Source organism: Ailuropoda melanoleuca, chromosome 10 (assembly GCF_002007445.2).
Source record: "Ailuropoda melanoleuca isolate Jingjing chromosome 10, ASM200744v2, whole genome shotgun sequence".
NCBI lineage: Eukaryota > Metazoa > Chordata > Mammalia > Carnivora > Ursidae > Ailuropoda > Ailuropoda melanoleuca.
In genome coordinates this window covers 58,288,163-58,315,805 of record NC_048227.1, presented here as the reverse complement: position 1 = coordinate 58,315,805, position 27,643 = coordinate 58,288,163, and the positions used below count along the sequence as shown (strand labels likewise).

At 37.7% G+C, this 27,643-nt stretch overlaps 1 protein-coding gene across 7 annotated transcripts in view; it reads right to left on the bottom strand.

The window, feature by feature from the left end:
• The window catches only part of AFG1L (AFG1 like ATPase), a 231,016-nt gene that overhangs the window by 47,740 nt on the left and 155,633 nt on the right, over window positions 1-27,643 (bottom strand). For all 7 annotated transcript variants that reach the window (XM_034668945.1, XM_034668944.1, XM_034668942.1 and 4 more), the window contains one exon: window positions 15,029-15,111. In XM_034668945.1, the coding sequence (XP_034524836.1) occupies window positions 15,029-15,111 (83 nt within the window). The remainder of the gene's footprint in view (window positions 1-15,028; window positions 15,112-27,643) is intronic.

The window sequence follows — 27,643 nt, the reverse complement described above, 5'->3', positions numbered from 1 at the left end:
AGTGGAAAGAGGGCAATAATAAAGAATAGAGTGGAAACAATGAAATAGAGAACATAAAAATAATATAGCAAATTAAAAAAAAGTTGGTTCTTTGAAAAAGTGAACAAAATTGACAAATCTTTACCTAGATAGACCAAGAAAAGAAAAGAAGACAAAAGTTATCAAAATCAGGAATGGAGGAGAGAATATTAGAAATAAAAAGGATTATAAGGGAATAATATTAACAACTATATACCAACAAATTAGATTGCCTAATTAAATAGACAAATTCCTAGAAAGATATAAACTACCAAGACTGACTCAAGAAGAGAGATTAAAAATCTAAATAGAAGAGGGAGCACTTTCCAATTCATTCTTTAGGCAAGTATTACCTTGATAGCAAAAACTGACAGACATCATGAAAACTATTGACCAGTATCTCTTACAAATATAAACACAAAAATCCTTAACAAAATACTAGCAAACAAAATCAAGCAACATATAAAAAGTATTATATACCATGACCAAATGGGATTTATCCCAGAAATGCAAGGTTGACTTAAAATCCAAAAATCAATTAATGAAATACACCATTATCAACAGAACGGACAAGAAAAACATGATCATCTCAATAGACACAGAAAATGCATTCAACCAAATCCAACACCCTTTCATGATAAAAATACTCAATAATTGGGGCACCTGGGTGGCACAGCGGTTAAGCATCTGCCTTCGGCTCAGGGCGTGATCCCGGCGTTATGGGATCGAGCCCCACATCAGGCTCCTCTGCTATGAGCCTGCTTCTTCCTCTCCCACTCCCCCTGCTTGTGTTCCCTCTCTCGCTGGCTGTCTCTATCTCTGTTGAATAAATAAATAAAATCTTTAAAAAAAATACTCAATAATTAACAACAGATGCCCTAATAAAGGGCATCTATGAAAAACCCAGAGATAACATCATAATTAATGGTGAAAGAATAAAGTCTTCCCTACTAAGCTCAGAAACAAGATGTCCACTCTATAATGGAATATACCACTTCTATTTAACATTGTACCAGATGTTCCACGCAAGGAAATTAGACAAGGAAAGTAAAAAAAAGCATCCAGATTGGAAAGGAAGAACTAAACTATCTCTATTTACAGATGACATGATCTTATATTTAGAAAATCCTAAGGAATTAGAAACTATCAGAAACAAACTATTAGAAATTATTAGAACAGGGGCGCCTGGGTGGCACAGCGGTTAAGCGTCTGCCTTCGGCTCAGGGCGTGATCTCGGCGTTATGGGATCGAGCCCCACATCAGGCTCCTCNTTGGCTATGAGCCTGCTTCTTCCTCTCCCACTCCCCCTGCGTGTTCCCTCTCTCGCTGGCTGTCTCTATCTCTGTCGAATAAATAAATAAAATCTTTAAAAAAAAAAAAAAAGAAACTATTAGAACAAATAATTTCAACAAGGTTGCAGGTTACAAGATCAATATGCAAAAGTCAATTGTATTTCTACATAGTAGCAATAAAGAAAGCAAAAGTGCAATCAGAAAAACAATTCCACTTACACTAGCTTCAAAAAGAATAAAATATTTATGAATAAAATTAACAAAAGAATTACAAAACTTTATACATTGAAGACTATAAAACATTGTTGAAATGAATTACAGAAGACCAAAATAAATGAAAAGACATTTGTTATGGGTTGAATTGTGCCCTCCAAAAATGTTAAACTCCTAACCTCCAATATCTGTGAATGTGACCTTATACTGAAATAGGATCTTTGCAGATATAATCAAGTTAAGATGAGGTCATACTGGCTTAGGGTAGTCTCTAATGCAATGACTGGTATCCTTATATGAACAGTAAATTTAGATACAAAGACACATAGGGAGAATGCCATATGAAGATAGAGGCAGAGATTGGAGTGATGCACCAAGGAATCACCAGAAGCTACAGAAGAAGCATGGAACAGATTCTCTTTCAGAGTACCCAGTGGGAACCAACCTGCCAACATCTTGATTTTGGACTACTAGCCTCAAGAACAATGACAGAATAAATTTCTGCTATTCCAAGACACTCAGTTTGTGGCACTTTGTATGGTAACCCTAGGACACTAGTAAAACATTTCATGTTCATGAATTAAAATATTTGATACTGTATTTCCCAATGTGATTTACAGAGTCAATACAATCCTTATCAAAATTCTAGCTGGCTTTGTTGTAGATATTGACAAACTGATCCTAATATTCTCATGGAAATTCAAAGGACCCAGAATAAGTCAAACAATCTTGGGGAGAAAAAAGAACAAAGTTGTAGGGCTCATACTTCCTGATTTCAAAACTTATTACAAAGCTATAGCAATCAAGACAGTGTGACATTGACATAAAGATAGACAAACAGGTTGATGGGATATAACTGAGACCAGAAAAAACCCTTACATTTACAGTCAATTAATTTTCAACAATGGTGTTGATATAATCCAATACAGAAAGAATAGTCTTTTCAACAAATGATGCTGTGGCAATGAGATATCCACATACAAAAGAATGAAGATGGACCACTCTCTCACATCATATATAAAAATTAACTCAAAATTAATCAAATACCTAGATATAAGAGCTAAAACTATAAAACTCATAGAAGAAAACATAGGCATGAATCTTTACAACCTTAGATTAGACAATGGTTTCTTAAATATGACACCAAAAGTACAAGCAATGGAAGAAAAAAATAAATTGGACACCTTCTAAGTTTAAAACTTGTGTACTTCAAAGGACATCACCAACAAAATAAAAAGATAAACCACAGAATATGAAAATATTTTTGTAAATCATATATATGACAAGGGATCTATATCTAGAATGTATAAAGAACACTTGAGATTCAATACTAAAAAGACAAATGACACAATTTTAAAATGGGCAAAGTATCTGAACAGACTTTTCTCCTGAGAAGACAGACAATGGTCAACAAGCAAATGAAACAATGCTCAATGTCATTACCCATCAGAGAAATGCAAATGGAAACCATCATGAAATACCATTTCACACTCACTAGGATTGCATTTGGGGTAGATTGTGTTTCCCCAAAAAGATATGAAGTCCCAAGTCCCAGTACCTCAAAACGTACCCTTATTTGTAAACAGGGTCTTCATAGATGTAATTGGTAAAATGGGAGAGCCCTCAATCCCATATGACCAATACCTTTATAAGGAGACACAGAGCAGGGCCGTGTGACAACAGAGGGAGAGACTGGATTGACACATTTACAAGCCGAGGAACACCAAGTACCAACAACAAACAACAGAAACGAGAAGACGTAATGGCAAGATTCTCTACCGGAGGTTTCAGAGGAGACAAGGCCATGCCGAAAACTTGATTTGAGATTTTTTGCCTCTAGAACTGCAAGACAATAAATTTCTGGTGTTTTAAGCCACCCAGATCACGGTACTTTGTAACAACATCCCTCGGAAATGAATACAGGTGGCCACAATGATAGAGGTAATGACAAGTGATGTCACAGATGTGAAGAAACAAGCCCTAATACACTACTGGTGGAGATAAAAAATGGTACAGCTGCTTTGGAAGACAGTCTGGAAGTTCCTCAAAAGACTTAATGTAGAACTAACCACACCCCAAAATTCCACACTTAGAAATAAAAAATGTAAGTCCACACAAAAAAACTTGTACATGATTGTTCATAGCAGCATTATTCACAATAGCCAAAAAGCAGAAACCACCCAAGTGTCCATACTAATGAGTGGACATACAAAAGTTCTATATTTAATGGACTATTGTTTGGCAATAATAATATGAATCCTGAAAAAATTATGCTAAGTGAAAGAAGGCAATCACAAAGGAACACATCTTATATGATTATATTTAAATAAAATACCCAGAATGGTCAAATACAGAGAGGCAGAAAGTAGATTAGTGGTTTCCTGGGCTGGTCGGTGGTTGGTTGAGTGACAAAAATATTCTACAACAGACTGGTTTTGCTTGCATAATTCCATGAATATACTAAAAGTCATTAATTATACACTTCGGGTGAACTATATGGCAATGTGAATTCTATTTCAATAAAGCTGTAAAAAATAAATATAATATCCTTATCACATCTAACAAAGCTAATGCTAAATTCTTCAATGTCATGACATATGCAGTTAGTGTGTGAACTTCTCTGATTGTTGTTGCATAGTGTTTTTGTTTTTGCTTTGTTTTTAGTTGGTTTGATTCAGGATCTAAGTAAAGTCCACACATGGCAATTGGTTATATGTTCCTTAAGTCTCTTTTAAGCTATTGGTGCTCTCTCTTTTTTTATTTGTTGAAGAAGCAAGTTATTTATGTCATTAAAAAATCTGCAGTCTACATTTTGATGAATATACTCCCATGATGTTATTTAACACATTCCATTGCTCCTAATATTTCCTGTAAATTGATCAAATTCAGGTTCCATTTCTATTGCAATTATTATAGAACTTAAGATCATTAACTAGTTCCATTAAATTATGAGGTTTTTACAAAACAGTGATATTCTAATTCTTTAATTCTTTTTTCATCTGTTATCTAGAAAACTTCTATAAAGATAAGCATCCCCCATTGACTATTTGTTATACTAAAATTCAGTTCTTTTAAAACAGGCAGGAAAAAACTTGATTCTTTTATTTACTTGTTTTCAGGATAATGGATTGGAAACTTCCACTTCTGGCCATAATGAAGTAACAGGGCCCAGATTTACTTTCCTACCTTAAATAACTATAAACCGTCTAAACTATAGGAAACAATGTTTTTCAGACACTGGATCACAGAAAACAAATGAGTTGAGCTTCCAGGCTTCAGAAGAGGAAACCCGGTCAGATCCCAATGGTCTCTGAGTTGAGAAAACAGAATTCAGAATTTGGGGAGGGGACAGCAGCTAGAATTTGCAAGGTAGAATACTGAAGAGAGAGCTACACACCCAAAGACAAAGGTTCCATGATCTGCAAAGGGTCCCCCCCTCAGGTCTTAGAACTGAATACTGATCTGTGCATGCATGAGAAGGGATGACTCAAGGCCGGGGGTGGGATATACCAATGGTGAAGCAGAGCGAAGAATAAGAAAATGGATGACTTCAGACCAAGAGGCTGTATTCATCACCAGGAGGACTGGCATTTGAGTGTCAGAGTCCTCAAAAGTGCCCAACAACAGGACTCTTGGCTTTCCTGTCTCCTGTACTCCCAGCCCTCTGGAGTGGGGTGGCAGGGAGGGGGTCGTGAGGAAGGTTGGGCCAAACAAACAAACAAACAAACAACAACCAAATGCCACTGGAATCACACAACATTACCCCTGGAGCTCATAATGGCCAGAAATAGTTCATATTTCTTCCAATCATAGTAGACAGCTCTACTAACACATGGAGCATCAAGTAGAGTCCTCAGAAGAGTATTACTTCACTAGTGGGAATAATCAGCCATAGAATAAAGGTTACTCTGGTCCCACTTTACAAAGTTTAGCGTTGCAAGGATACAATTATTTCCAAGGAACGTAACTGTGTCCCAGAACAAAGCCCAAAATGTAAAATTTGCAGTATTTGGCCTTCAATAAAAATTAATAGGCATGCAAGGAAGCAGGAGAATATAACTTCTAAAAAGGATAAAAGCCCAGGCACCTGTGTGGCTCAATAGGTTAGGCATCCGACTCTTGATTTCTGTGAACGTGGTCATCCTGGGGTCCTGGGATCGAGTCCCATGCTCGGCTCCACACTAAGTGGGGAGTCTGCTTGAGGATTTTTTCCCTTCTCTCTTTGCCCCTCCTCCCGCTTGCGTGCTCTCTTCAAAATAAAATAAATAAATCTTTAAAATAAAAAGGAGAAAAATCAGTCAGTAGAAATAGACCCCAAAATGACATATAAGGTAGAATTAGTGGACAAATCACTGAAACAGTGATTATAAATATTCTCTGTATGTTCAAGAAGGTAGAGGAAGGCATGAGGATATTTTTTTTTAAGATTTTATTTATTTATTTGAGAGAGAGAGAGAGCTCACAGAGGGAGGGGCAGAGGGAATAGGACAAGCAGGGAGCCTGACTCTGGGCTGGATCCCAGGATCCCAGGATCATGACCTGAGCCCAAGGCAAACGCTTAACCAACAGAGCCACCCAGGTGCCCTGGAAGGAGTGAGGATATTAAGAACAGAGAAAGAAGATATAAAGTCTTCTAGAAGATGAATTTCTAGAAAGAAAAAAATACATTGGATAGGATTAATAGCACATTATACACAGCCAAAGAAACTACCCAAAATGAAACAAGATTGAAAAAAATATTGGAAAAAAAAAATGAACAGAGAACCAGGAAGCTGTAAGACAACATAAAGAGGTCTCATATAGGTGTAACTGGAGTCCCAGAAATTGGAGAGGGGGAGAAGGGACAAAGTATGTGTAGATATAAGGAATACAAATTCTCCAAATTCAATTAAAACTATAAACTCACAGATCCAAGAAGTACAACCAACCTTGGGGAAAAAGAAACAAAAAACCCACCCCAAGGCACATCATAAACAGCTTAAAACCAAAACAAAAAGAAACTGTAGAAGCAGCTAGTGAAAAGACATCTTATGTAAAGAAGGACAAAGAATGATACATTTCTCATTAGAAAAAATACAAGTCAGAAGATAATCAAGCAACAACATTTAAAGTATTGAAAGGAAGAAAAAAATCTGTCAACCAAAATTTCTCTAGCCAGCAAAAATGTCTTTCAGAAATAAAAACAAAAGACTTTAGAGACATATGAGACCTATAAAAGATGAGAAAATTCACCACTAGCAGAGTACCACTGCAAGAAATGTTAAAGACCTTCAAAAAGAAGGAAAATAAAACCAAATGGAAATTTCAATCTATACAACAGAATAAAAAGCATAAGAAATGGTATTCATGCAAGTAAATGTAAAAGAATTTTTTCTTAAAAACTCTTTAAAAGATTATTAACTGTTTAAGCAATAATAATAAAGTTGTATTGTGCAGTATATAACATAAAATAATACATATAATATTACATAATAAAATACATAATTACCTAATAAAATAAAGGACTATTATAGCACAAAGGCCAGGATAGTGAAAATGGAAGTATACTGTTGTAGGGTTTTTATATTTTACATCAAGAGGTATAATGTTACTTGAAAGCAGACTATTATAAGTTAAAGATGCTTACTGTAAACTCAATAGCAACCACAAAAACAAGAAGGTATAGCAAATAAACTAATATGAGAGAGAAAATGGAAACTTAACAATGAAATAAGTCAGGAAGAGGTAAATGGGTAGAACAGAGACAACAAATGGCATATTGAAATACAAACATAGCAATAAACACATTAAATGTAAATGGTTTAAACACCCCCATTAAAGAAAGAGAATGTCAGATTACATAAAAAATAAATTCCCGACTATGTTTTGCTCACAAGAAACCATTTTAAGTAGGACACAGATAAGTTGAAAGCAGAAGGAGGGGAAAAGATAGATCATGCAAATGCTAAATTTAAAAAAGCTGATGTGGCTACATTAATACTAAGCATAGATTTCAGAGCCAGATGTATAGAAAAAGGAATCAAAATATGTATAGAAAAATCATCAAATGTTTGGCAGTTAAACAACATACTTTCAAATAACCCATGGGTCAAAGACTAAATCACAGGGGAAAACAGGACATACTGAAATGTATGAAATGCAATTAATATGATACTTAGAAGAAAATTTATAGCATTAAAATGCTTATAAAAAGAACAGAAAGGTTTAAAATCAAGGACTTAAATTTCTATCTTTAGTTTTTTATAATAATTTATTATATTATGTTAGTCACCATACAGTACATACCTAGTTTTTGATGTAAAGTTCCATGATTCATTACTTGTGTATAATACCCAGTGCACCATGAAATAAGTGCCCTCCTTAATACCCATCACCAGTCTATCCCATTCCCCCACCCCCCGCCCCTCTGAAGCCCTCAGTTTGTTTCCCAGAGTCCACAGTCTCTCATGGTTCATTTCCTCTTCTGCTTACCCCCTCTTTCTTCTTCCCTTTCTTCTCCTACCGATCTTCCTACTTCTTATGTTCCATAAATGAGTGAACTCATATGATAATTGTCTTTCTCTGCTTGACTTATTTCGCTTAGCATTATCTCCTCCAGTCCCATCCACGTTGCTGCAAATGTTGAAACCCAAAAGGCTCCGCCCCCAAACTACTAGAAGTTATAGAGCAATTCAGTAATGTGGCAGGATACAAAATCAATGCTCAGAAATCAGTTGCATTTCCTATACACAAACAATGAGACTGAAGAAAGAGAAATTAGGGAATCCATTCCATTTACAATAGCACCAAAAATCATACGTTTTCTCGGAATTAACTTAACCAGAGACATAAAGGATCTATATTCTAGAAACTACAAATCACTCTTGAAAGACACTGAAGACACAAAAAGATGGAAAAATATTCCATGCTCACGGATCAGAAGAATAAACATAGTTAAAATGTCCATGCTACCCAGAGCAATCTACACTTTCAATGCTATCCCGATCAAAATACCAATGACATTTTTCAAAGAACTGGAACAAACAGCCCTTAAATTTGTGTGGAACCAGAAAAGGCCCTGAATCACCAAGGAATTGTTGAAAAGGAAAAACAAAGCTGGGGGCATCACGTTGCCGGATTTCAAGCTATACTACAAAGCTGTGATCACAAAGACAGCATGGTACTGGCACAAACACAGACACATAGACCAATGGAACAGAACAGAGAACCCAGAAATGGACCCTCAGCTCTTTGGGCAACTAATCTTTGACAAAGCAGAAAAAAACATCCAGTGGAAAAAAGACAGTCTCTTCAGTAAATGGTGCTGGGAAAATTGGACAGCTACATGCAAAAGAGTAAATTTCTATCTTTAAAAACTACAAAGAGAGCCAATTAAATTCAAACTAAGCAGAATAAAATTAATAATAAAGAGAAGTACAGAAATCAATAAAATAGAAAACAGAAAGCAATAGAGAAAAATCAATATAACAAGAGTGATTTCTTTAGAATCATCAGAATTAATAAATTCCTGCTAATATGATCAGAAAAAAAAGATTCTGTATCTTTTAAAAAACTTTTTAGTATGGAAAATTTCACACATCACATATGGAGAGAGAACAGTATAATAAACTCAACACAATCACCCACTCAATTTGTGGCCAATGTTGTTTCATCTAAACCACCTCCCTCCCACAATTCCCTCACCCTGGATTATTTTGAAGCAAATCTCACACATTGTATTATTTTATCTGTAAATATTTTAGTTTATGAATATGATTATCTCTTAAGTATATAAACCTATATGCTCCGTGTTATGGCATTAAGAAGGAATAAAATTTAATCTGTAAACATCAAAAATGTCCCCAACCATCTTCTTCCCTTCCCCAAGCTTAAGGATTAGCCAGATCAACAGTCTTAACCCCATGAAAGTAGTTTCTCTAACTGCCAGGGACAGAAATTCTTTCCCTTATCCTTTAAGGAACAGACTTCAGGCTTAATGTCTGGTCTTGATGAAGGATTGGAAACTGAGCTTTGATTCACATTGATTTAGGGTGAACAATCAGGCATATCCTAGAGTTTGCACTTGGTAACTGTACCTGGTGAATAGTCATGTACAATAGCCAAAGTCTCCACAACAGTCAAGACTTATCAGGGGGGTATAAGACTCCCTTCTCCCCTACTCATCCACCAACCCAAGAATGACAAACACGACCTGATGGGATCCTTATCCTGTTCAGGTGCTACTTTTGTCAGCTAATGGGCCCTCAAATGCCAGAAAAACTTACAACTTCAAATGAGAATATGCTGTGTCATCCTCTGTTTTTGTGCAACTATCATCATATGGATATATTTCTGTATCCTTTGCTGCTAAACAAATTTTATACTCTTTAACTTATGTGGTATTTTCCCTTCAATACTATCACTATTCCATTGTGACGCTATGAAAATTAGTGTCAGAGTAGGAATAATATGAATGTAGAAGACTCTAAAAGATACATGAGGGAGTTCAGGGAATTAAAGGGAAAAAAATATAGGGGGTATTGGACTGAAAAATTTGTTATAGATAATGAGAGAAAAATTGTTTCAATGGGGTATCCACACAGTCTGCTACAGGACCCTGCGCAGTCAGGAACATGGAACTGAAACAAATTATGGTCTAAAAAGGAAAGGAACTAGACTTAACAATTTTCAAGTTGCTTCATATTGGCAGACGTTTCAGAAGTTCTTCAGTGGGAATTGGAACAGGAAATGACTGACTGGGCTGGTACTCTAACTGGTAAGAAAAACTAAGACAGACACTGTAAATTCCAACGTCTAAGACAGAAACACCTGGAATGGTAATGATGGGGGTTCAGGGATGGGGAAGAAGGTCCCAAGATGTCCTAGAGACTCCGGTGAACTAGAAGTGGCAAACTTCCAGGCAGAAGACAGATCTCTGCCAATGTTTTAGGTATGAAAAGATGTGACAATTGAGTTAAGAAATGTTTTAAATTTTCATTGATCTGGCTCTGTCAGTTGAGGGAGGAGTGGTGTGTGCAGGGACTATCACAGGCAAGAAACATGAAGTTTTTAATTGTGGGGATGTTTTAACATGTATGAGCTCCAGTCTTTGTTTTCACAGACCTTTCTTCTAAAACAGAGCTGTGTGGTTTTTGCCAACAAACTTTTTTTTTTAATGTTCAAAGATATATTCTCAAAAATTATTTTCTATTTGGAACAGATATTTCCCAAGTGGGAGATTAAAAGTACTCGAGACATTAAACTTCTATTGGTAAAAGTAAAAAGAAATTTCTTTTTGAGATTGGCTCAAAAGATAGATGAATATATATCTTCTGTAATAAGCCAGGTAAAAATATGTATTTGGGCTTTGTCTGAAAGTTTTAACATATTTTTTCATCATTTCAGTATGACCCATAGTCCCCATATACATGAAAGTGAAATGGTCTTGAGACAATTTAATTGAAATATTAAATAAGTGAATAACGGGTTCAGATATAATTTTGCAGAAGAAGTGGATGACTCGGTGGATAGGAGCCAAAAGAAATAAAAGGAGAAAGCCTGGCTTCTTGAAGGTTAAAAGTCTGGTCAATGCCCTCTATTGGAAGAAACAGTCCTCCATGGGTCTCTCACTCATCTGCACATCTTGCTAAGCATGGCAAGAATGCGTGGCCCTAGCCATTTCTCAAGGTTGTGTCTGGCACGAGAGACCTTGAGGGATGAGGCAATGTCTCCCTTGAGACAAAAAACAGGCTTGCTTACTTCTGGCTATAAAATGGTAGACTCCCCAAGTTCAGAGTTCTTGCGCTATAATACAATTCACTGCCTATGCAGGTATTGACCTGGGCCCTTGGCAAAACTCCGTGTTATGGCATTAAGTGCCCCCCACAGTGGGACCGCAGAGCAAGAGGGGCCGACACAACATGCTCTCTATACCAAGGGTCATAAAATCCTTTGCCTCTGACCCAGGTCTCTCGTGTCTTCTGCCAGCATCCATGAAACAATAACAGGCAAACCTATTAGCTGGTAAGTTGGGTAAAATAAAATCCCAGGCCCAATACCTTCCCCCCATCCCTTTTGGTTCAGTTTAAAGTCTTCCATTGAGGCCATGGCCTTTGTGCTAGAGGTGGGGTGTTTTTATGTGAGCATGATGAAGATATGGTATTTGAACAGGAACCCTCTCCCCATCCCCAATCCCTAGTTCCTTCAACAGACTTAGGAAAAAGAACCTGTACTACTCAGTTACTGAATGAAAAAGAAAAAGAGAAAAGAACAAGGGAGTGTCCAACATGAGCTGACCTCCTCTCGCCATGAAAAACTGTAACCCTTCACAAAAGTGACAGCAAAATAGCTTGGGGCAGCATCCCATGGACCCCTCAGCAGTGGCGTTTCCTGTCTGAAAAGAGATGCTCATTGCATATATAAAACGATAACCTTCACTGTCACCTGCCCCCAAGCAGAGAACTAATCTGAAGCAGTGAAATTCTCTGGAAGGCATTGGATAGGGACACCCCTGGCAAACACCAGGCAGTTCAAAAGAATTACTGGTCCAAGCCCCCAACCAAATGTAAACAGGAAGCCCAATGCTTAGTCTGACCTGTTTGCATTTTTGGCAAACCATATTCCCCACATGGGATTCCTACTGAGCCCAATCCACCGAGCAACAAGGAAGAGCATGACTTCGTGCTCATGTCTGGGGTGATCATGCAGTTACCACAGAATGAAAAACTGGAGAACCATGGTGTGCTTTAATTTCTGCAACAGTTCAGATATCTGGGCTCAAGCTTTTTGTCATTTGTTACTTGTTAAATTTAAAGTTTCTGGGTTTGTTTTATATGAGATTAAAAACTTCTATGGATGGGCCAAAAACATCTGGAACTTATTTATAAAGGTACTGTAAGATTTCTACATCTAATGTGATGTAAAACTACAACTGAAATAGATTACATACAAACATATAATGTCACATATGAATTAGTTCTTTTGTAACCCAGACAATATTATGAACCATAGAAAGTGTTCCCTTGTGAACTTTTTGGGTACTTTGCAAAATCTCTGATAATTCTTGATATTATTTGGATTGTGTTTTGGGATATTTTGAATTAGGTTTTGGAAAGTTAAACTAATAAAATACTGAAATGAATATTTCTATTTCATTAAAGATCATATATAGGATTCTGCCTGTATGAAATCCTGAGATAATGCTTCGTGTTCCCCAGGAGGGAAGCTAGAATTTTGTTTTTCTTTTCAGGCAGCTGTGGGGGTGGTGGGCAATGAGATTGACAAAGGGTGAGTCTGAACTTGCATGTTCAGGAACGAATGCCAGATGTTTAGGCAGAAGGTAATAAAGAGAAACACATGCTGTAATAGGGCAATATATAGCATGGTGCATTAAAATCTGTTATGGGGGAATTAATAAGTTTCCCTATAAGAACAAGAGCAAAAGAAACCTAATTAAATCAGAAATGTTAACATGACCCTAAGAAATTTTCTTTGTCATGAAAGAAGTTCTCCCTACGGGCTCAATGTGAAACAATATAAATTACATCCCTAGCACCCTGTCTCTATATCTAATATCATTCTCCCACTCCCAAGAGGATTTTAATTCCTGATTCTCTTCAGGGACACATACCTGCCTTACCCTCTGAGTGAGGTATGCCTTTAGGTTCTCTAGTTTTGGTTATCAGATTATAATGAAGCACTTTTTGATGTTCAATACACAAACAAAATTACCTTTCTTAAGGATTAAATGAATTCATATATTTTTAAGAAAGTTGATCCAGATTTTCATTCCTGGACTCTGGGTTGTTGTTAGATATTGCTTTCCTCCAGTACATATTTTAAGTACAAACCCGAATTTCATTGTGTTAAAATTGTACTTTAGCAGGAAAAGGAAGAGGCAGCCTCAGGGAGAAGGTCAGAGAGAAAATGGCTCTCCTCCCAACAAAAGCAGCTTTCCACGTCCTGTAAAATCCACTGAGAGCTCTGTAGCAATACGAAACAAATTTCATGTTTTAGAGCAGACTACCACCCCGATTGAAGGAACTTCCCATCAGGGAAATGTTTTAATTCTTCAACATAAGGATACATTTTGTGGGAAAACAGGGAACAAGGATTGCCCCCTTTGAAAAAGAATGCAGAGAATAATAAGAAGCTAATTTCTAGGTACCACACATCTGGAATATCAAGAAATTGGTAACAAAGAATCGGGAAAAGATTGCAAATATCAGAAAAATTTAAAAACCAGAAAATACAGGGGCGCCTGGGTGGCACAGCGGTTAAGCATCTGCCTTCGGCTCAGGGCGTGATCCTGGCGTTATGGGATCGAGCCCCACATCAGGCTCCTCCGCTATGAGCCTGCTTCTTCCTCTCCCACTCCCCCTGCTTGTGTTCCCACTGGCTGTCTCTATCTCTGTCGAATAAATAAATAAAATCTTTAAAAAAAATAAATAAAAAATAAAAACCAGAAAATACAAACATAAAAGAAACGGGGCGGGGGGGAGGGGAGTCCAAGCTAAAGCAGAAAGAAGTGCTATAAGAATCTTTAAAAATTATAAAGTACTTTAAAGACAAAGTACTTAAGGGCACATGAAGAACCTTCTACAATAATCATCAGAATCTGAATAATAAACTGAAACAGTCCCCCTTGGCACACTGTAAAGCATGCAATTTTAATTATGTGATTTTTCTAGCTAATTTCTGCTTCAAAAACAGTAACGTACTTCTGCTTACAAGGTGGCAGAGACAAGAACTTTTCTGAACCTCTCATGTACACGTTGTCATCAAAATTTAAATTAGCAGAAACATGCCTTTGAGTTAAATCACAATTAGTCCTTAGATCTATTTATTGAGAACCTACCATGTGCCCAACACTGGTGGCGTATGTTAAACAGCAGTTTACATTTGTAAAGCACTTGTCCCTTTTCAGGTTCTCACAAATGACATTTTAAAACCAACTATTTGTTTTTCACCATGAACTGCATGTGCTGAATATATCTATTATTATAAATGGCTTCTACTCAGGAGAGTCTTTGTTTTTAAAATATAAGATAAATCCAGTTGTACTTGTGTATATATATTTTACATAGTTATGTACGGAAGTCAATCAACAATGATAAATACAAACAGACTGTCTAACAAAATAAAACAACAATTTTTGGGGAACAGAAATGGCACATTTGTCAGGAGATGTCCACAAATAATTAATTACTTTCGCACAATAAAGATATTCTCTTAATCCTAGAGTCTCATAAGAGGATCTCATTACTTTCTAACCATCTGTCATCACTCCTCCCCAAAAAACTAATTAGGGTTTCATCCAATCACACATTATAAATCATGCAAATGTGGATGGCAAAAAACACAGTTTAAAGAAGTTAACATTGTAATATTTTGTATTCTAAAAATCGCAGGCTTCAGAACTAGCCTTTCCTCCTCTAATAATTATCCTGCTTATATTTCTCATCTTTTCCTGATTAATTATTAGATACTAAACTTAGAAAATTAAATTTAGAAAAAGAAAAACTTACAGATAGTAGAGTTTTCCCGCAGCAGGAAGCTCCCTTTTCCGGTAGTCGATCCCAGAATCTAGCTGGACCGTATTACAGTATTTCTGCAATCCAAACACACAAACAAGTGGTGGCTTAGAATTATGATCTCTCTGCTATCCCTTCCCTTTTTTTAATCTTTGAAATTTTTCCTCAGTAGAACAATCAGTTTAGGACAAAACAAGAGAAGTCACAAGAATCATAAAGGTTGAACATTAAATATATATCAAGCCCAAAGAAATCAGTTCAAAAAAGTTAAGATCCGCAGCATGCCCTTCTGCAACTTTGCTAAAACAATGCTAATCAGCAAATTCCCCACATAATTGCATTACATTAAAAAATTTTTAAATCCCAATTTCTGTTAACCATTAAGTAAGAAGCGATCAGAAAGAATAACTCTTGGGTCTTCAGCATCACAAGGAGAGAGCTGGGCCAGAACATTAGTATCCCCATTCTAAACCAAAGGCTCTTATTAAAGTGACACTATATGAATACCTGTCCTTCACTTATGACCGTTGCTGCCCTTGTCCCTTAGAGTCCCTTTTCCAGCTATCAACGTCTTTAGAGTTCTTTCCTGCTGTAGACACCTCAGCCTGAGTTCTGTGTCACTGATGTCCTTCTATTCTCCCAATTACTCTTTCCTTTCCGTCCTCCCACAGGCTCCACATGTGTGTGGAAACTCACACCACACACACACACACACACACACACACACACACACACACACACACTGAAACTCCTCCTGTAGAAGCTTATGAACTTTTGCTACACCTACCTTGGTCAGTTGGCTTTCTTTTTGGAGGGAAGGGGGGGCATATATATTATATATTATAGACACATAGTCATTCCAGTAGAACAATGGTGAGCAAGGGTTTTCAGAACAATTCAAGAAGCATTTACAGGCTGATCTTTTTGTTTTCATCCAAAATGAAAATTGCTTTATGAAAATTCATGAGGAAAAAATTGTATTTTAACAACTTCATTACCTTTATTAGTGAAAAACTGCTTTTTTGGGCCAAGGTAATCGTGGCAAACTGTATTTTCCAAAGATGGCTGCAACAATCTGTTCATGCCAACATGTCGTGATGTGGATATTGCAACCATCAGGAAGTGGGGTCTACGCTCCCCCTCCCCCGAATCTTGTGACTACGGCAAGATGATGCTATGCAATAGTAGCCTGTGTGACACCCAAGGCAGCTTCTCATTTGCTGGCTGGAACACTTGCTCTCAAACCCTGAACTGCTAGGTAAGCATCAAATAGCCTGGACAGAGCTTAAAGCAGCCCAGACAGACACACGGCCTGGAGGGGCCCTGAGATGACATGAAGACAGAGATGTCTGACCAGTCCCCAGCTGCTCCAGTTGTTGCCACTATGGTACTAAGGGAGCCAGAACTGCCAGCTGAGGCTTTCTCAAATCCCTGACCCACAGAAACGGGGAGAGATAATGAAGCAATGTTTTTTTAAGCCTCTAATTTTTTCACTCATTTGTTACACAGCAATAGATAATCAGAACAGTCATATCTGGGCACACTTGAAATGTACAACATTCTTCCTCTCCAAAACTGCATCCTGGGTTGAACTGCTACCCCAGAGCCGAGGGTTGTTTCTCATCTGCACTATAGGGAAGAGGCACTGGCAGGGAATATACATTTCCCCTCCTCCTGTGCTGCCCTGCTAAGTGGCTCAAGAAAGTAAAATAGGGCAATCAACCACCCCCTGGGACTGAGGGGTTTCCCCAGATGCAGGACTTTTGGTGCTCACATCAGGACAGTCCTGGGCAAACTGGGACAGTTGATTACCTTAGGAAGAACCCAGAAATCTGGGTTGGAAGGCTGGAGTATTTTGATCCCAGGGTCCTGGAATATATCCTCATGATGGGCTCCCTGTTCAGCAGGGAGTTTGCTTCTCCTTCTCCCTCCCCCAACTCATGTGTGTGCTCTCTCGTTCTCTCTCTCTCAAATAAATAAGTAAAATCTTTAAAAAAAATAAAATAAAACAAAATAATCCCTGAGAAGAAGCTGGTCCTCTGGGGAAGTCTACAAAACAGAGTTTTTGAACCATACCTGTGACAAACATGCCACCCTATAATGCTAGACCTGAGCAGCCAGTTGGCCTCCCATACAGACCTCCCTGGCTTACCACTCCAAGTGGCTCAAACCCACTCCCCAGGCCTCACTCTCAGGACTCGGGGCCTGTAACCCACCTCACCAGAAAGGAATACAGTATTGCCCAAATACATGCATTCCATTCTCCTCTTGCCTCAGATGATTTTTTTTTTAAAGGTATAGCCATATATCTCTCCGCTTTTCAACTTTGAGCAATGTACTAAAATTGGGAAAAGAGATACTTCCTCCCCTTGCCAGGCTGTCATTGTGGGGGCCTAGCCACCCAGTACAAAGAGGAGATGCACTTGTTTAGTGAGCACTTCACACTCTATCTCTCAGGGAAATCGTCCTGCTGTGGTAAGGGCCAGTTTTTCATAAGCTACCTGTACCACAGACAACAGAATAAATAGCACAGCAATATATTCATGTAGGCATATTTACCCAGGCTCTCTATTTCTTTTAAACCACAATTTTCTTATATGACCCAATATTCCTAATTTAGCCAAAATTTTTTCTTCTTTATTTTTTTTGCTATTAAAGAAATAAGACTAATGGAAGTTATACAAGCTTCAATTTCTCTTTCTGGGTAACTAACTTCTCTCTCATAGGAGTGATTAAGCCCTACCGAATGATTGCATTTGTACATTCACTAATCACCACTGAGGAATACCTAATCAGCAGCAAAAGAACTACAACCAAAGCCCTCAGATTTTAGCTCTAAATTGTCTGAAAAATACTAACACTCCGTTTATATTTTTAAAGAAAAATAAACCTCAAATTTTCAGATTTTATTCACTTAAGCTAAGTTCTTCAGAACACTTTGCAGAGGATGGAGGAGGGTGAAAGCAAAGCTATTTCCAAGTTGATGAATCTAGTCAAAGAGGCATGATTTAATTTCCTAATTTCCAGGGATAGTTACAAGACCTGTGACCTCTTATCACCATCCAATTGCAATGAATAAAACTAATCAGCTACCCAAAGAAATTTATTTTAAAATAGTTTGTATATTTACATATACAAAGGACAAATACAATTAAACAATCTAAAAATGAAATTAGGAAATTTGGGGAGGAAACAGAGGGATGTTAACACACCCATGGGAACAGATGCATGAATGAAAGGCCTTGCAAAGGCCTTTGCAAAGAAAAATGTACCACCAAAAGAACCATATTCTAGCAGTTTGCATTTTCCTCAAGATCTATTGTATGTATTTTTAGCAACTATGAATAATACCATTAGAAAAATGGCCATCTTGCAAAATAACTTTATACAGCTTCTACTCTGGCTTTTCCCTTCCAAGTTGGAATAAAAGAACAATAAATATTGTGGAGAAAATCCTTTAAAACCATAACATATTAACCTTGTAAGCAAATACTGAAATAATAAAGATTTGCTTACCTTAAATGCTCTTTATTATAAAAGTAATATTGCTTACAATGGAAAATTTGGAAAAAGAGAAAAAAACACATAAATCAAAGTTTTATGTCTTATCTAAATGATTATATTAACTAGGGACCAAAAAGACAGACACTATTGAAGTTTTTTGATAATACTGAACTGATCAGTTTTATACATTTTTAATAAGTAAGCATAAAAGGAAAATATGGTTGAGGGCTTTATAGTTCCAGGAAATAAAATATTTAAAATTTTTAAATATTATTTAAATTATTTAAATAACTAAAATCTTTTAACTTAATGCTTTAAAACTGTATCTTTTTAAGCTAAAAAACTGATCCAGCCTCACTGTAAAAAATGCAAATATTAAAAGTGTAAAAGTAGAAATGAAAGTCTATCTCCTTCTCAGAAAACAGTTTGCTTATAGCTGATATCTTTCAAGGTTTTTCTACATGTACAAAGGTGATGATAGAGAAATTGGGATATTTATACACACAGTTCTAAGCTTAATTCTTTCCGATATCTTAAAAGTTCTATGAGAGAAATAACCAGATTTAAGTACAGGAAAGCTACACTGCATACTGTACTGTTTTGTTTGCTAAGAATATAATCCTATAAGTAAATGACAAGTAAGAGTACAAGAAGATATTGAGCCAAAAAAAAAGGTAGACTGGGTGGGGGTCTCTTTTTCTGAGGCAGGTATACATCCAGATATACATGCTGAAGAAGGTGTACATTCTAAGACACCTGCTTCCATCTCATTTAAAACAATCATGTGCTACCAACTTGAAGCTTAAGCAACAATACATAAAAATTCAATACATTATAAACTTGGACATATTTTTAATAAAGCTTCTTATGATGTAAGTAAACATAAATGCAGAAAAGTACACAAGTCATAAATGTCCAGCTCAGTCAAGAAACAGAACATTACTAGCACCTGTGAAGTCCCCCTAATATCCTCTTCTATCTCTTCCAAGGTAACCAGTACACCAATTCTAGCAACATAGAACTTTGCCTGTTTGGGGAGTTTTATATAAGTAGAACCACCCAGTACGTATTCTTGTGCGATTGGGCTCCTTTACGTTTGCGAGATTCATCCATCCACATGCTGTCTATAGTTACAGTTTGATTGGTGTGTCATATCCACTATGTGAATAAGTCACAACTTATGGACTCATTCTACTGTTGATGGACATTTGGGTTGTTTCTAGTTACTTGCTCTTTCAAATAATGCAACCACGAACATTTCTGCCTGTGCGTCTTGGCACACACATGCACATGCTCTTGTTGAATATATACCTAGAAGAGTAATTGCTTGGCCATCGGTTAAGAGTCCGCTTAGCTTTAGTGCACACTGTCAGGGTTCCAAGGCGATGCATAGCCTACACTCCCAAGTACGTGTTTGCTACTAGTATAAAGAAATACAATTGATTTTTGAATACTCACCTTATATCCAACAGTCTTAGAAATTCTATTATTCATGTAATATTTTGTATGTTAATTTTTCAGGATGATACTAAAGATGTACCATATTTTTTGCAAATATGCTACGTTGTTTTATATCACTAAAAAATACACTTATGGTTTAACAAGTCCTGTGAAAATTCAATATTTATTTTGGATTAACTTAACAAACACTGAACACTATATACTGGGTACTCCCCTGGTTCCTAGAAATACAATAATGAATAAGCTTTTGCTCTGACAGCCTGTGCCTCAAAGTTACCATTTTCTTCTTCTCCCAATCATGGACATCATTTTTCAAACTTGGTAAGTCCTTTGCCAATTTCCCAGAAGTGCGATTTAGCCTGCTACTTAACTTCCCCTCAGTTTTCTCCTCTATACAATAAAGGAACTGAATTATGATCTCTTCAGTCTAAAATTCTTTTTTTTAATATTTTTATTTTTTTTTAAGATTTTATTTATTTATTTGACAGAGATAGAGACAGCCAGCGAGAGAGGGAACACAAGCAGGAGGAGTGGGAGAGGAAGAAGCAGGCTCACAGTGGAGGAGCCTGATGTGGGGCTCGATCCCATAACGCCGGGATCACGCCCTGAGCCGAAGGCAGACGCCCAACCGCTGTGCCACCCAGGTGCCCCAAAATTCTTTTTTTTTAAAGATTTTATTTATTGAGGTGCCTGGGTGGCTCAGCTGGTTAAGCGGCCTACTCTTGATTTCCACCCAGGTCATGATCTCAGGGCTGTGAAATCGAGCCCCCAGTTGGGCTCCATGCTTAGTGGGGAGTCTGCTTGAGATTCTCTCTCTTCCTCTGCTCCTCCCCCCACTCATGCACGTGCGCTCTCTCTCTCTCAAATAAATAAATTTTTAAAAAAGATTTTATTTATTATTTGTGAGAGAATGCACAGGCATGTGCACAAGCAGGGAGAGGGGCAGAGGGGGGAGGGAGAGAGAATCTCAAGCAGACACTGTACCAAGTGTGGAGCCAGATGGGGGCCTTGAACTCACAACCCTGACATCATGACCTGGGCTGAAACCAAGAGTCCAACACTTAACCAACTGAGCCACTCAGGCACTCCTCAGTCTAAAATTCTTAATACAATCCTGAAGTTCTCACACTTCACAGCTAAGTTCTTATTCAGGCTTTTTCAGTTCTGAAGCAGACCCAAGCCTCAGAGTCTACCACAAACCATTCTGCCTCCTTGGCTTTTTTGCTCATCTATTCCAAAATACATTAAAAAAAAAATTTTCCCACTGCCCCACTCCTACTTCCCTGGCTACCCCACTTGTGTCTCGCTTAAAATATCCACACCCTACCACCTTACTAGGTAAGGTTTGCATCCCTTCTTTTTATCAAGCAGTTTCAGAATTTCTCTTCCCTTCCAAAAAGCAGGAAAGTAAGATACTTTAACCACTGCCAGGTGCTATTATGTCTCACTCGTGCTAATGCATGATAACTTGAACTTACCTCATATAATCCTCACAATTATCACACAGAGCAATTTTTTTATCCTCATTTTACAGTTGAGGAAATTTAAGGAGGAGATTACTTTTTTAAAATCACTGCAATGGGCTAAACTGTGTTCCCTGCAAATTCATACGTTGAAGTCCTAACCCCCCAGTACTACAGAATGTGACTGTACTTGGAGATAGAGCCTTTAAAGAGGTGATTACATTAAAATGAGGTCTTTAGCGTAGGCCCTAATCCAATATGACTGGTGTACTCATAGGAGGAGGAAATTAGGACACAGACATGCAAAAGAGGAAGGACCATGTGAAGGCAGAGGGAAAAGATAGCCATCTGCAAGTCAGGGAGAGAGGCCTCAGAAAAAACCAACTCTTTCAACACCTTGATCTTGGGCTTCTAGCCTCCAGAACTATGAGAAAATACATTTCTGTTGTTTAAGCCACCAGTCTGTGCTATTTTGTTATGGGAACCTAAGCAAACTAATATAATACTAACAGTCTTGTCCCATTAGTAAGCGTACAGGAAGACATTTTTTAAAAACAGTAAAAAAGGAAAGAACAACTGTGACATAAAAAAATGCCACGACTGAAACTAAAAACCACAGCTGTATATACTTGCTTGTAAGGTGAGTCACAAATCTGCCTCTTTCTGTAGTCACAGTTGGAAGGAAAAATACAGTAATTTCACAACTCAAAGAGCTCTAGAGAGGCCACAGTTTGCAGGCGGCTGAGCCATGATCTGCCCAGGTCACTCACGTCCCAAATCTGTGATCTTCTCACCACGCCACACTGCCTTATTCCACAGCAGCTACAGGATCATTTGTCTTTAGCCTTATACAGTTCACATGATTATTTTTTGCTCCCCGATTCCTCCCTCCCTGTCCCAAATCAATTACCTCTGCACAACATAAATATGCTAATTGCTCTTCTAGAGGTCCATACTGTATGATTCCACTATAATTTCCTTTAAGTGTTTAGTGCAAAACTGTGTATGAGATATGTTCATCCTATACTAAGTTCTACACTACACTGGATTGTATTATAGCAATCTGCCATTATATAGGACGTTTTCTACGTTTAAAGTGTCTGGTCAACTCTGAGTCTACTATTTTTGTGACCTGTACCTGATCATCTGAACTAAGGTTGTCAGTCTTGGAAGGTAAACTCCAAGACGGCAAGAACTGCCTGTTTAACTCACTACCTGGCACCATATACTCGCAGGCCCTACGAAGCAGGATTGGAGTCCAATGATGAGGATGATTTATTTCCCTCTCTCATAGGTGCAAAAAGGGGGAGTACAAACTAATCTCGGATGATTACTCTCTTCTACAAAATACATATGAAGTTTCTGCTCATATTTTAAAAGATCTCATAATAAAACTGCCATAAACTCAGGAAAAGAATTTGAGATGTAAATAAATGGATCTATCTTCATCATCAACATCTTTAAATAGCAAACACTGATATAAGGGTTTACCATGTGCCATATTTAAAGGGTAAACCCTTTTGTAAGGGTTTTAAAGGTATACCCTTTAAACAGACTCTCACACTTTAGAAAATTGGTGCTATTATTATTATTTCTACTTTACAGATAGATAAGGAAACTAAAGCACAAGAGAAGTAACCTGTCCATTACTAAAAACCTCAAAAGTGGTAGAACTGTCCAGCTGGTCTTAAGGGTTAACTTGCTTCAAGCTGACACACTCCCTTGCCTGCTCACTTAAGGCCCTTGATCTGTAACAGAATTAATCTACTTTCTTTGAGATTGACAGACCACCAGCTTTGAGGAAAGAAGGACCAGAACAGTCCTAGGCCACGGAGGCCAGCAAGTCTGCTTGAAACCGCATTGGCCTTCTGATTAGGCCAGCAATCTTTGAGTAAAACTTTTTTTTTTTCTTTTTAAGGTCACGCAATGACTTTCCTAACCTCCTTTTGCGCATCTGTAGATCTTGCCCTCCTTTGCAGAAAAACAGAGTACTCTTGCACAACAATCCCCAGGTACCAAGGAACCAGACCTTCTTGCACAATCACCCCTGGGCACCATGGAACCATAACTTCTTGCACAACCTCCGAGCACCGAGATAACTCTGTAGCTGGCATCATCAAATCTGCACATAATCAAGAAATGTCACAGACCACTGTACTCCTTCACCCAATCAAATCACTTTAAAAATCTCTGGGCCAGGCAGAAACCTTGGAGTTAGCCTTCGGACAAGAGTCCACCTTCTACCCAGCTGGCCAGCCTCCTGAATAAAACTCATATTCCTTTCCAGTTAAAACTCATCTCTTGGTATTGGCCTTTTGAGCAAGGGGCAGCCAAACTTGGGTTTCGGTAAAAGAATCAGGATTCCAACCCAAGCATTTTGGTGCCAGTGTTCATATTCTTAATTGCTTTGCTATATTGCCTCCATACCCCAGAAATGTTCAAGCAACCAGGTCTCTTACTTGGATATTCAAAGCAATGCAATGGGCTTATTGCAAAGTCTTTGCAGAACTCTGTCAGCCTGCTTGGGAAAGTCCTACCTCTGCTGTCTTCTGATCATATGCTAACCAAGTAAGGCCTAGTCTTGATGGTTATCTTGAGATGCAGCAGTGTTGCAACGAACAGATTCATTTACTTTCTGTAGCCATACCCCATACAAAAATGATATGGAGCAACTTTTCAGAAACTCTATCTAGTTACATTATACTGCACATAAAAAATTGGAAGCTTTCTTATACTGACTGAGATAACAGAAACAGATTTGGGTTTCAAGTGTGTAAGCTCTGAGATAAGGATCATGTTTATGTTGTTCATTATTGTGTCCCTAGCACCTAGCACACTATCTAGTTAGTACATAGTACATAGTAAATGCTCAGTAAATACTGATCAACTGAACAAATCATTAGCAAACTCATCTATGTGCAAAGCTTAGGTGCAAGTCAATATGTTAGACACTACAGGAAAAAGTCAATTAGTACAATCCCTTTCCCCAGGAGCTTTTATGACAAAATGGGAACTGACTTAGCAGAATTCTTGCTAAAACTAGACTTACCAAAGACTGACGTGGACATGGTAGGCCAAGGTTGAGACCTAGTAAAGAAAAGGGCTTCAAGGAGGCTAACTAAAGTGTCAAGGAGAAAAGTCTTTGTCAGAACTCAGCTGAAAAAGAAAATTCACCCAAGGAATTCTATCTTCCTCCAAGTAAGAGCTTCATCCCAAGGCAGGATTTCTTCAACGACAAAGAGAGGAAACCGAGAACATATCCACATTCATAAAACAAAAGTCCTGAGCTATGCCGATTAGGCTGCTTATGCCCATCACAATCAACTTGTGGAGCTTAGGAAAAGACACAAGATAACTCTGAGTTTCCTAAACCAATGTAAGTGGCAGGGAAGATGGAAATACCCTGTTTGGTAGACCAGTGATTTGCAACACTGGCTGCACGTTAGCATTAGCTGGCAATTATTTAGAAAGTACAGATGCCCAGGTCATATTCCCAGACATTTTTGTAGAGGAGGGCTTACATTGGCTCATTTTGTCTGTTTTATTTTAAGCTCCTTAGGTCATTCTAACGAACAATCAGCGTTGAAAACGACTGGCTTAGCCTAATCTGGAGGTGGGGCCAAACTACATGGCTACTACACAGAAGAGAGGTGGAATGAATTTTGGAGAAAACAATCACAGTGTTCATCATAGATAACAACTAAAGTCATAAGACCACCCAGGGTTGGTGTTTATGGTCCTAGAATCAAAAGAGTCAGAGACTGGTAGCATTGATTGCTTTCTTGCTTATGTTTGGATAAAATGAGGTGAAAAAGAAATCACCATTACTTTGCAATGGGGCTAGACATAAAAGCATATGAGTTGTCAAGAACTATTTGAATGAACAAAGGCAATAAAAAGAATACTAAGTAAACAAAGGACTGACACAGCTTAACATGGGTTGGAGAAATATTCTATAATTGGAGTAGTTTGATTAATGAAGAGGACTTGGAATAAATTCCCCTAGGGAAAATAAAAATATGAGAATGTACAGAAAGAACAGAAGGAGACTAGAGAGACTGGTCCAGCAGAGGACTCCAACATCTCAAACTAGATGACCCTAAGTTTATAGAGTTAGGTTTTCCACTCACATCTCATATTGTTAATGAGGATACATTCTTATCTTTTTGAGTTCCACTATGATTTGGAACATTCCAATAGTCCTCTGAAATAATGAGTTCCTGGATATGTCACTAGAAATATTTTCCAAAAATAAATAGGCAAAGCACCAGCATCTGGTGGCATACCTGATCAAACTTAGCAGGTGCAGCACTGAAGCCCAGCACAACAGCTGTAGGATCTGTCTGTCAGTGTTTGGAATTCTGAGATGAAACCATGGCCCTTCAAAAACACAACTCCACTCTCACCATCTATAAAAGGAAAGGTGAAACATCTGACTGTGGCAACTGCTACTATGTAAGCCAATGACTTACTTTCCCTTCTAAAGCCTTTATCTTAGACATATTGATTCTTTGAAAATATTTGGACTCTTGTATACTGAAGTATTTATCATCTCTAGACTATCAAGAAGTAGGAAATTGTAAAGAACAAGAATCTATACTGCCTCTGTCAACTTGGTCAAGACCTTAGGTGCTGTTAGTAGACTGGTTTCCTGATAAGACTTAATTTGGAGGATCTAAGATACCAATTTGTATCTTAAAGAGCTATGTGCCAGGATAGGGAGCACATCAGAACTGATGAAGTTTTGTCCTTACACTCTCAAATTGTTTTGGCATAGGGGTGGAACACAAAACAAAGAATCCTAATGTTTATATGAAGAGATGTTTCTGTTCCTCAGAACAGTGGTAACCTTTGAGACATAGGATGCTACATAAAGTTTACATGTTTTCTGCTTGGTATAACAGAATATGCCCTGCTGCCATATATATGTTTAATCATATATATCTTATATATAAATGTTTAATCCTGGTTATTTTTATATTTTATAAAACTGTTACAAAAGGATAAAAATAACTACAGCTACCTTTCACTGAGCACTTACTTTTACAACAACCTTTAAATATAGGATTATTGGCCTCGATTTACCAATGCAGTACTTAAGATTTAAAAAGAGCAAATATTCTGCTCTCTACTTGTCTAGAGTTATTTGGCTCTTAGGGGGCAGAGACTAAACTCAGGTCTCCAGACCATGTGCTCCTCACCACTACATAAATCTCCTATATTCAGAAAAAAGACATAGAGGTGCCGGGGCTGCTCAGTTGTTAAGCATCTGCCTTCGGTTCAGGGCGTGATCCCGGAGTCCTGGGATCAAGCCCCACATCAGGCTCCTCCACTGGGAGCCTGCTTCTTCCTCTCCCACTCCCCCTGCTTGTGTTCCCTCTCTCGCTGGCTGTCTCTCTGTCAAATAAATAAATAAAATCTTAAAAAAAAGAGAGAGAGAGAGAAAGAAAGAAAGAAAAGAAAAAAGAGAACAAAAGCTAAAAAATTCCACCACCCTTAAATATTCTGGCCACTATGATTTTTGCAATAACATGATACTGACTTGGTATGTCCAAGCAACATCCAGTAAAACTCCCAGAGTATCAAATATTAATTCCACATGATTTGTTGTCATTTATTTATTTATACCCTACTGTGTTCTGGAAGAATTAATTGGCTTCTTTAAAAAAATCATCTTACTATTTGTATATTCAATTTCACCATTTAATTTTCATTGTTATCTAATATACAAGTATAATTTGACAAAACCTAATAAAGCTTTAATTGAACAGAACTTTTGACCTAGAGGGGCGCCTGGGTGGCACAGCTATATCTGATATAAAAAGATCTCCAGAATATCTCCAAGGTATAAAATCACAAGTCAGATTAAGATGTAACTATTACCCTGGGGCGCCTGGGTGGCACAGCGGTTAAGCGTCTGCCTTCGGCTCAGGGCGTGATCCCGGCGTTATGGGATCGAGCCCCACGTCAGGCTCCTCTGCTGTGAGCCTGCTTCTTCCTCTCCCACTCCCCCTGCTTGTGTTCCCTCTCTCACTGGCTGTCTCTATCTCTGTAGAATAAATAAATAAAATCTTAAAAAAAAAAAAAAGATGTAACTATTACCCTGTTAATTTACAACAAAACTATATGCTTAGGCATATATAGAGATATGTAATACATATAAATGTATAGAAAAATGCTT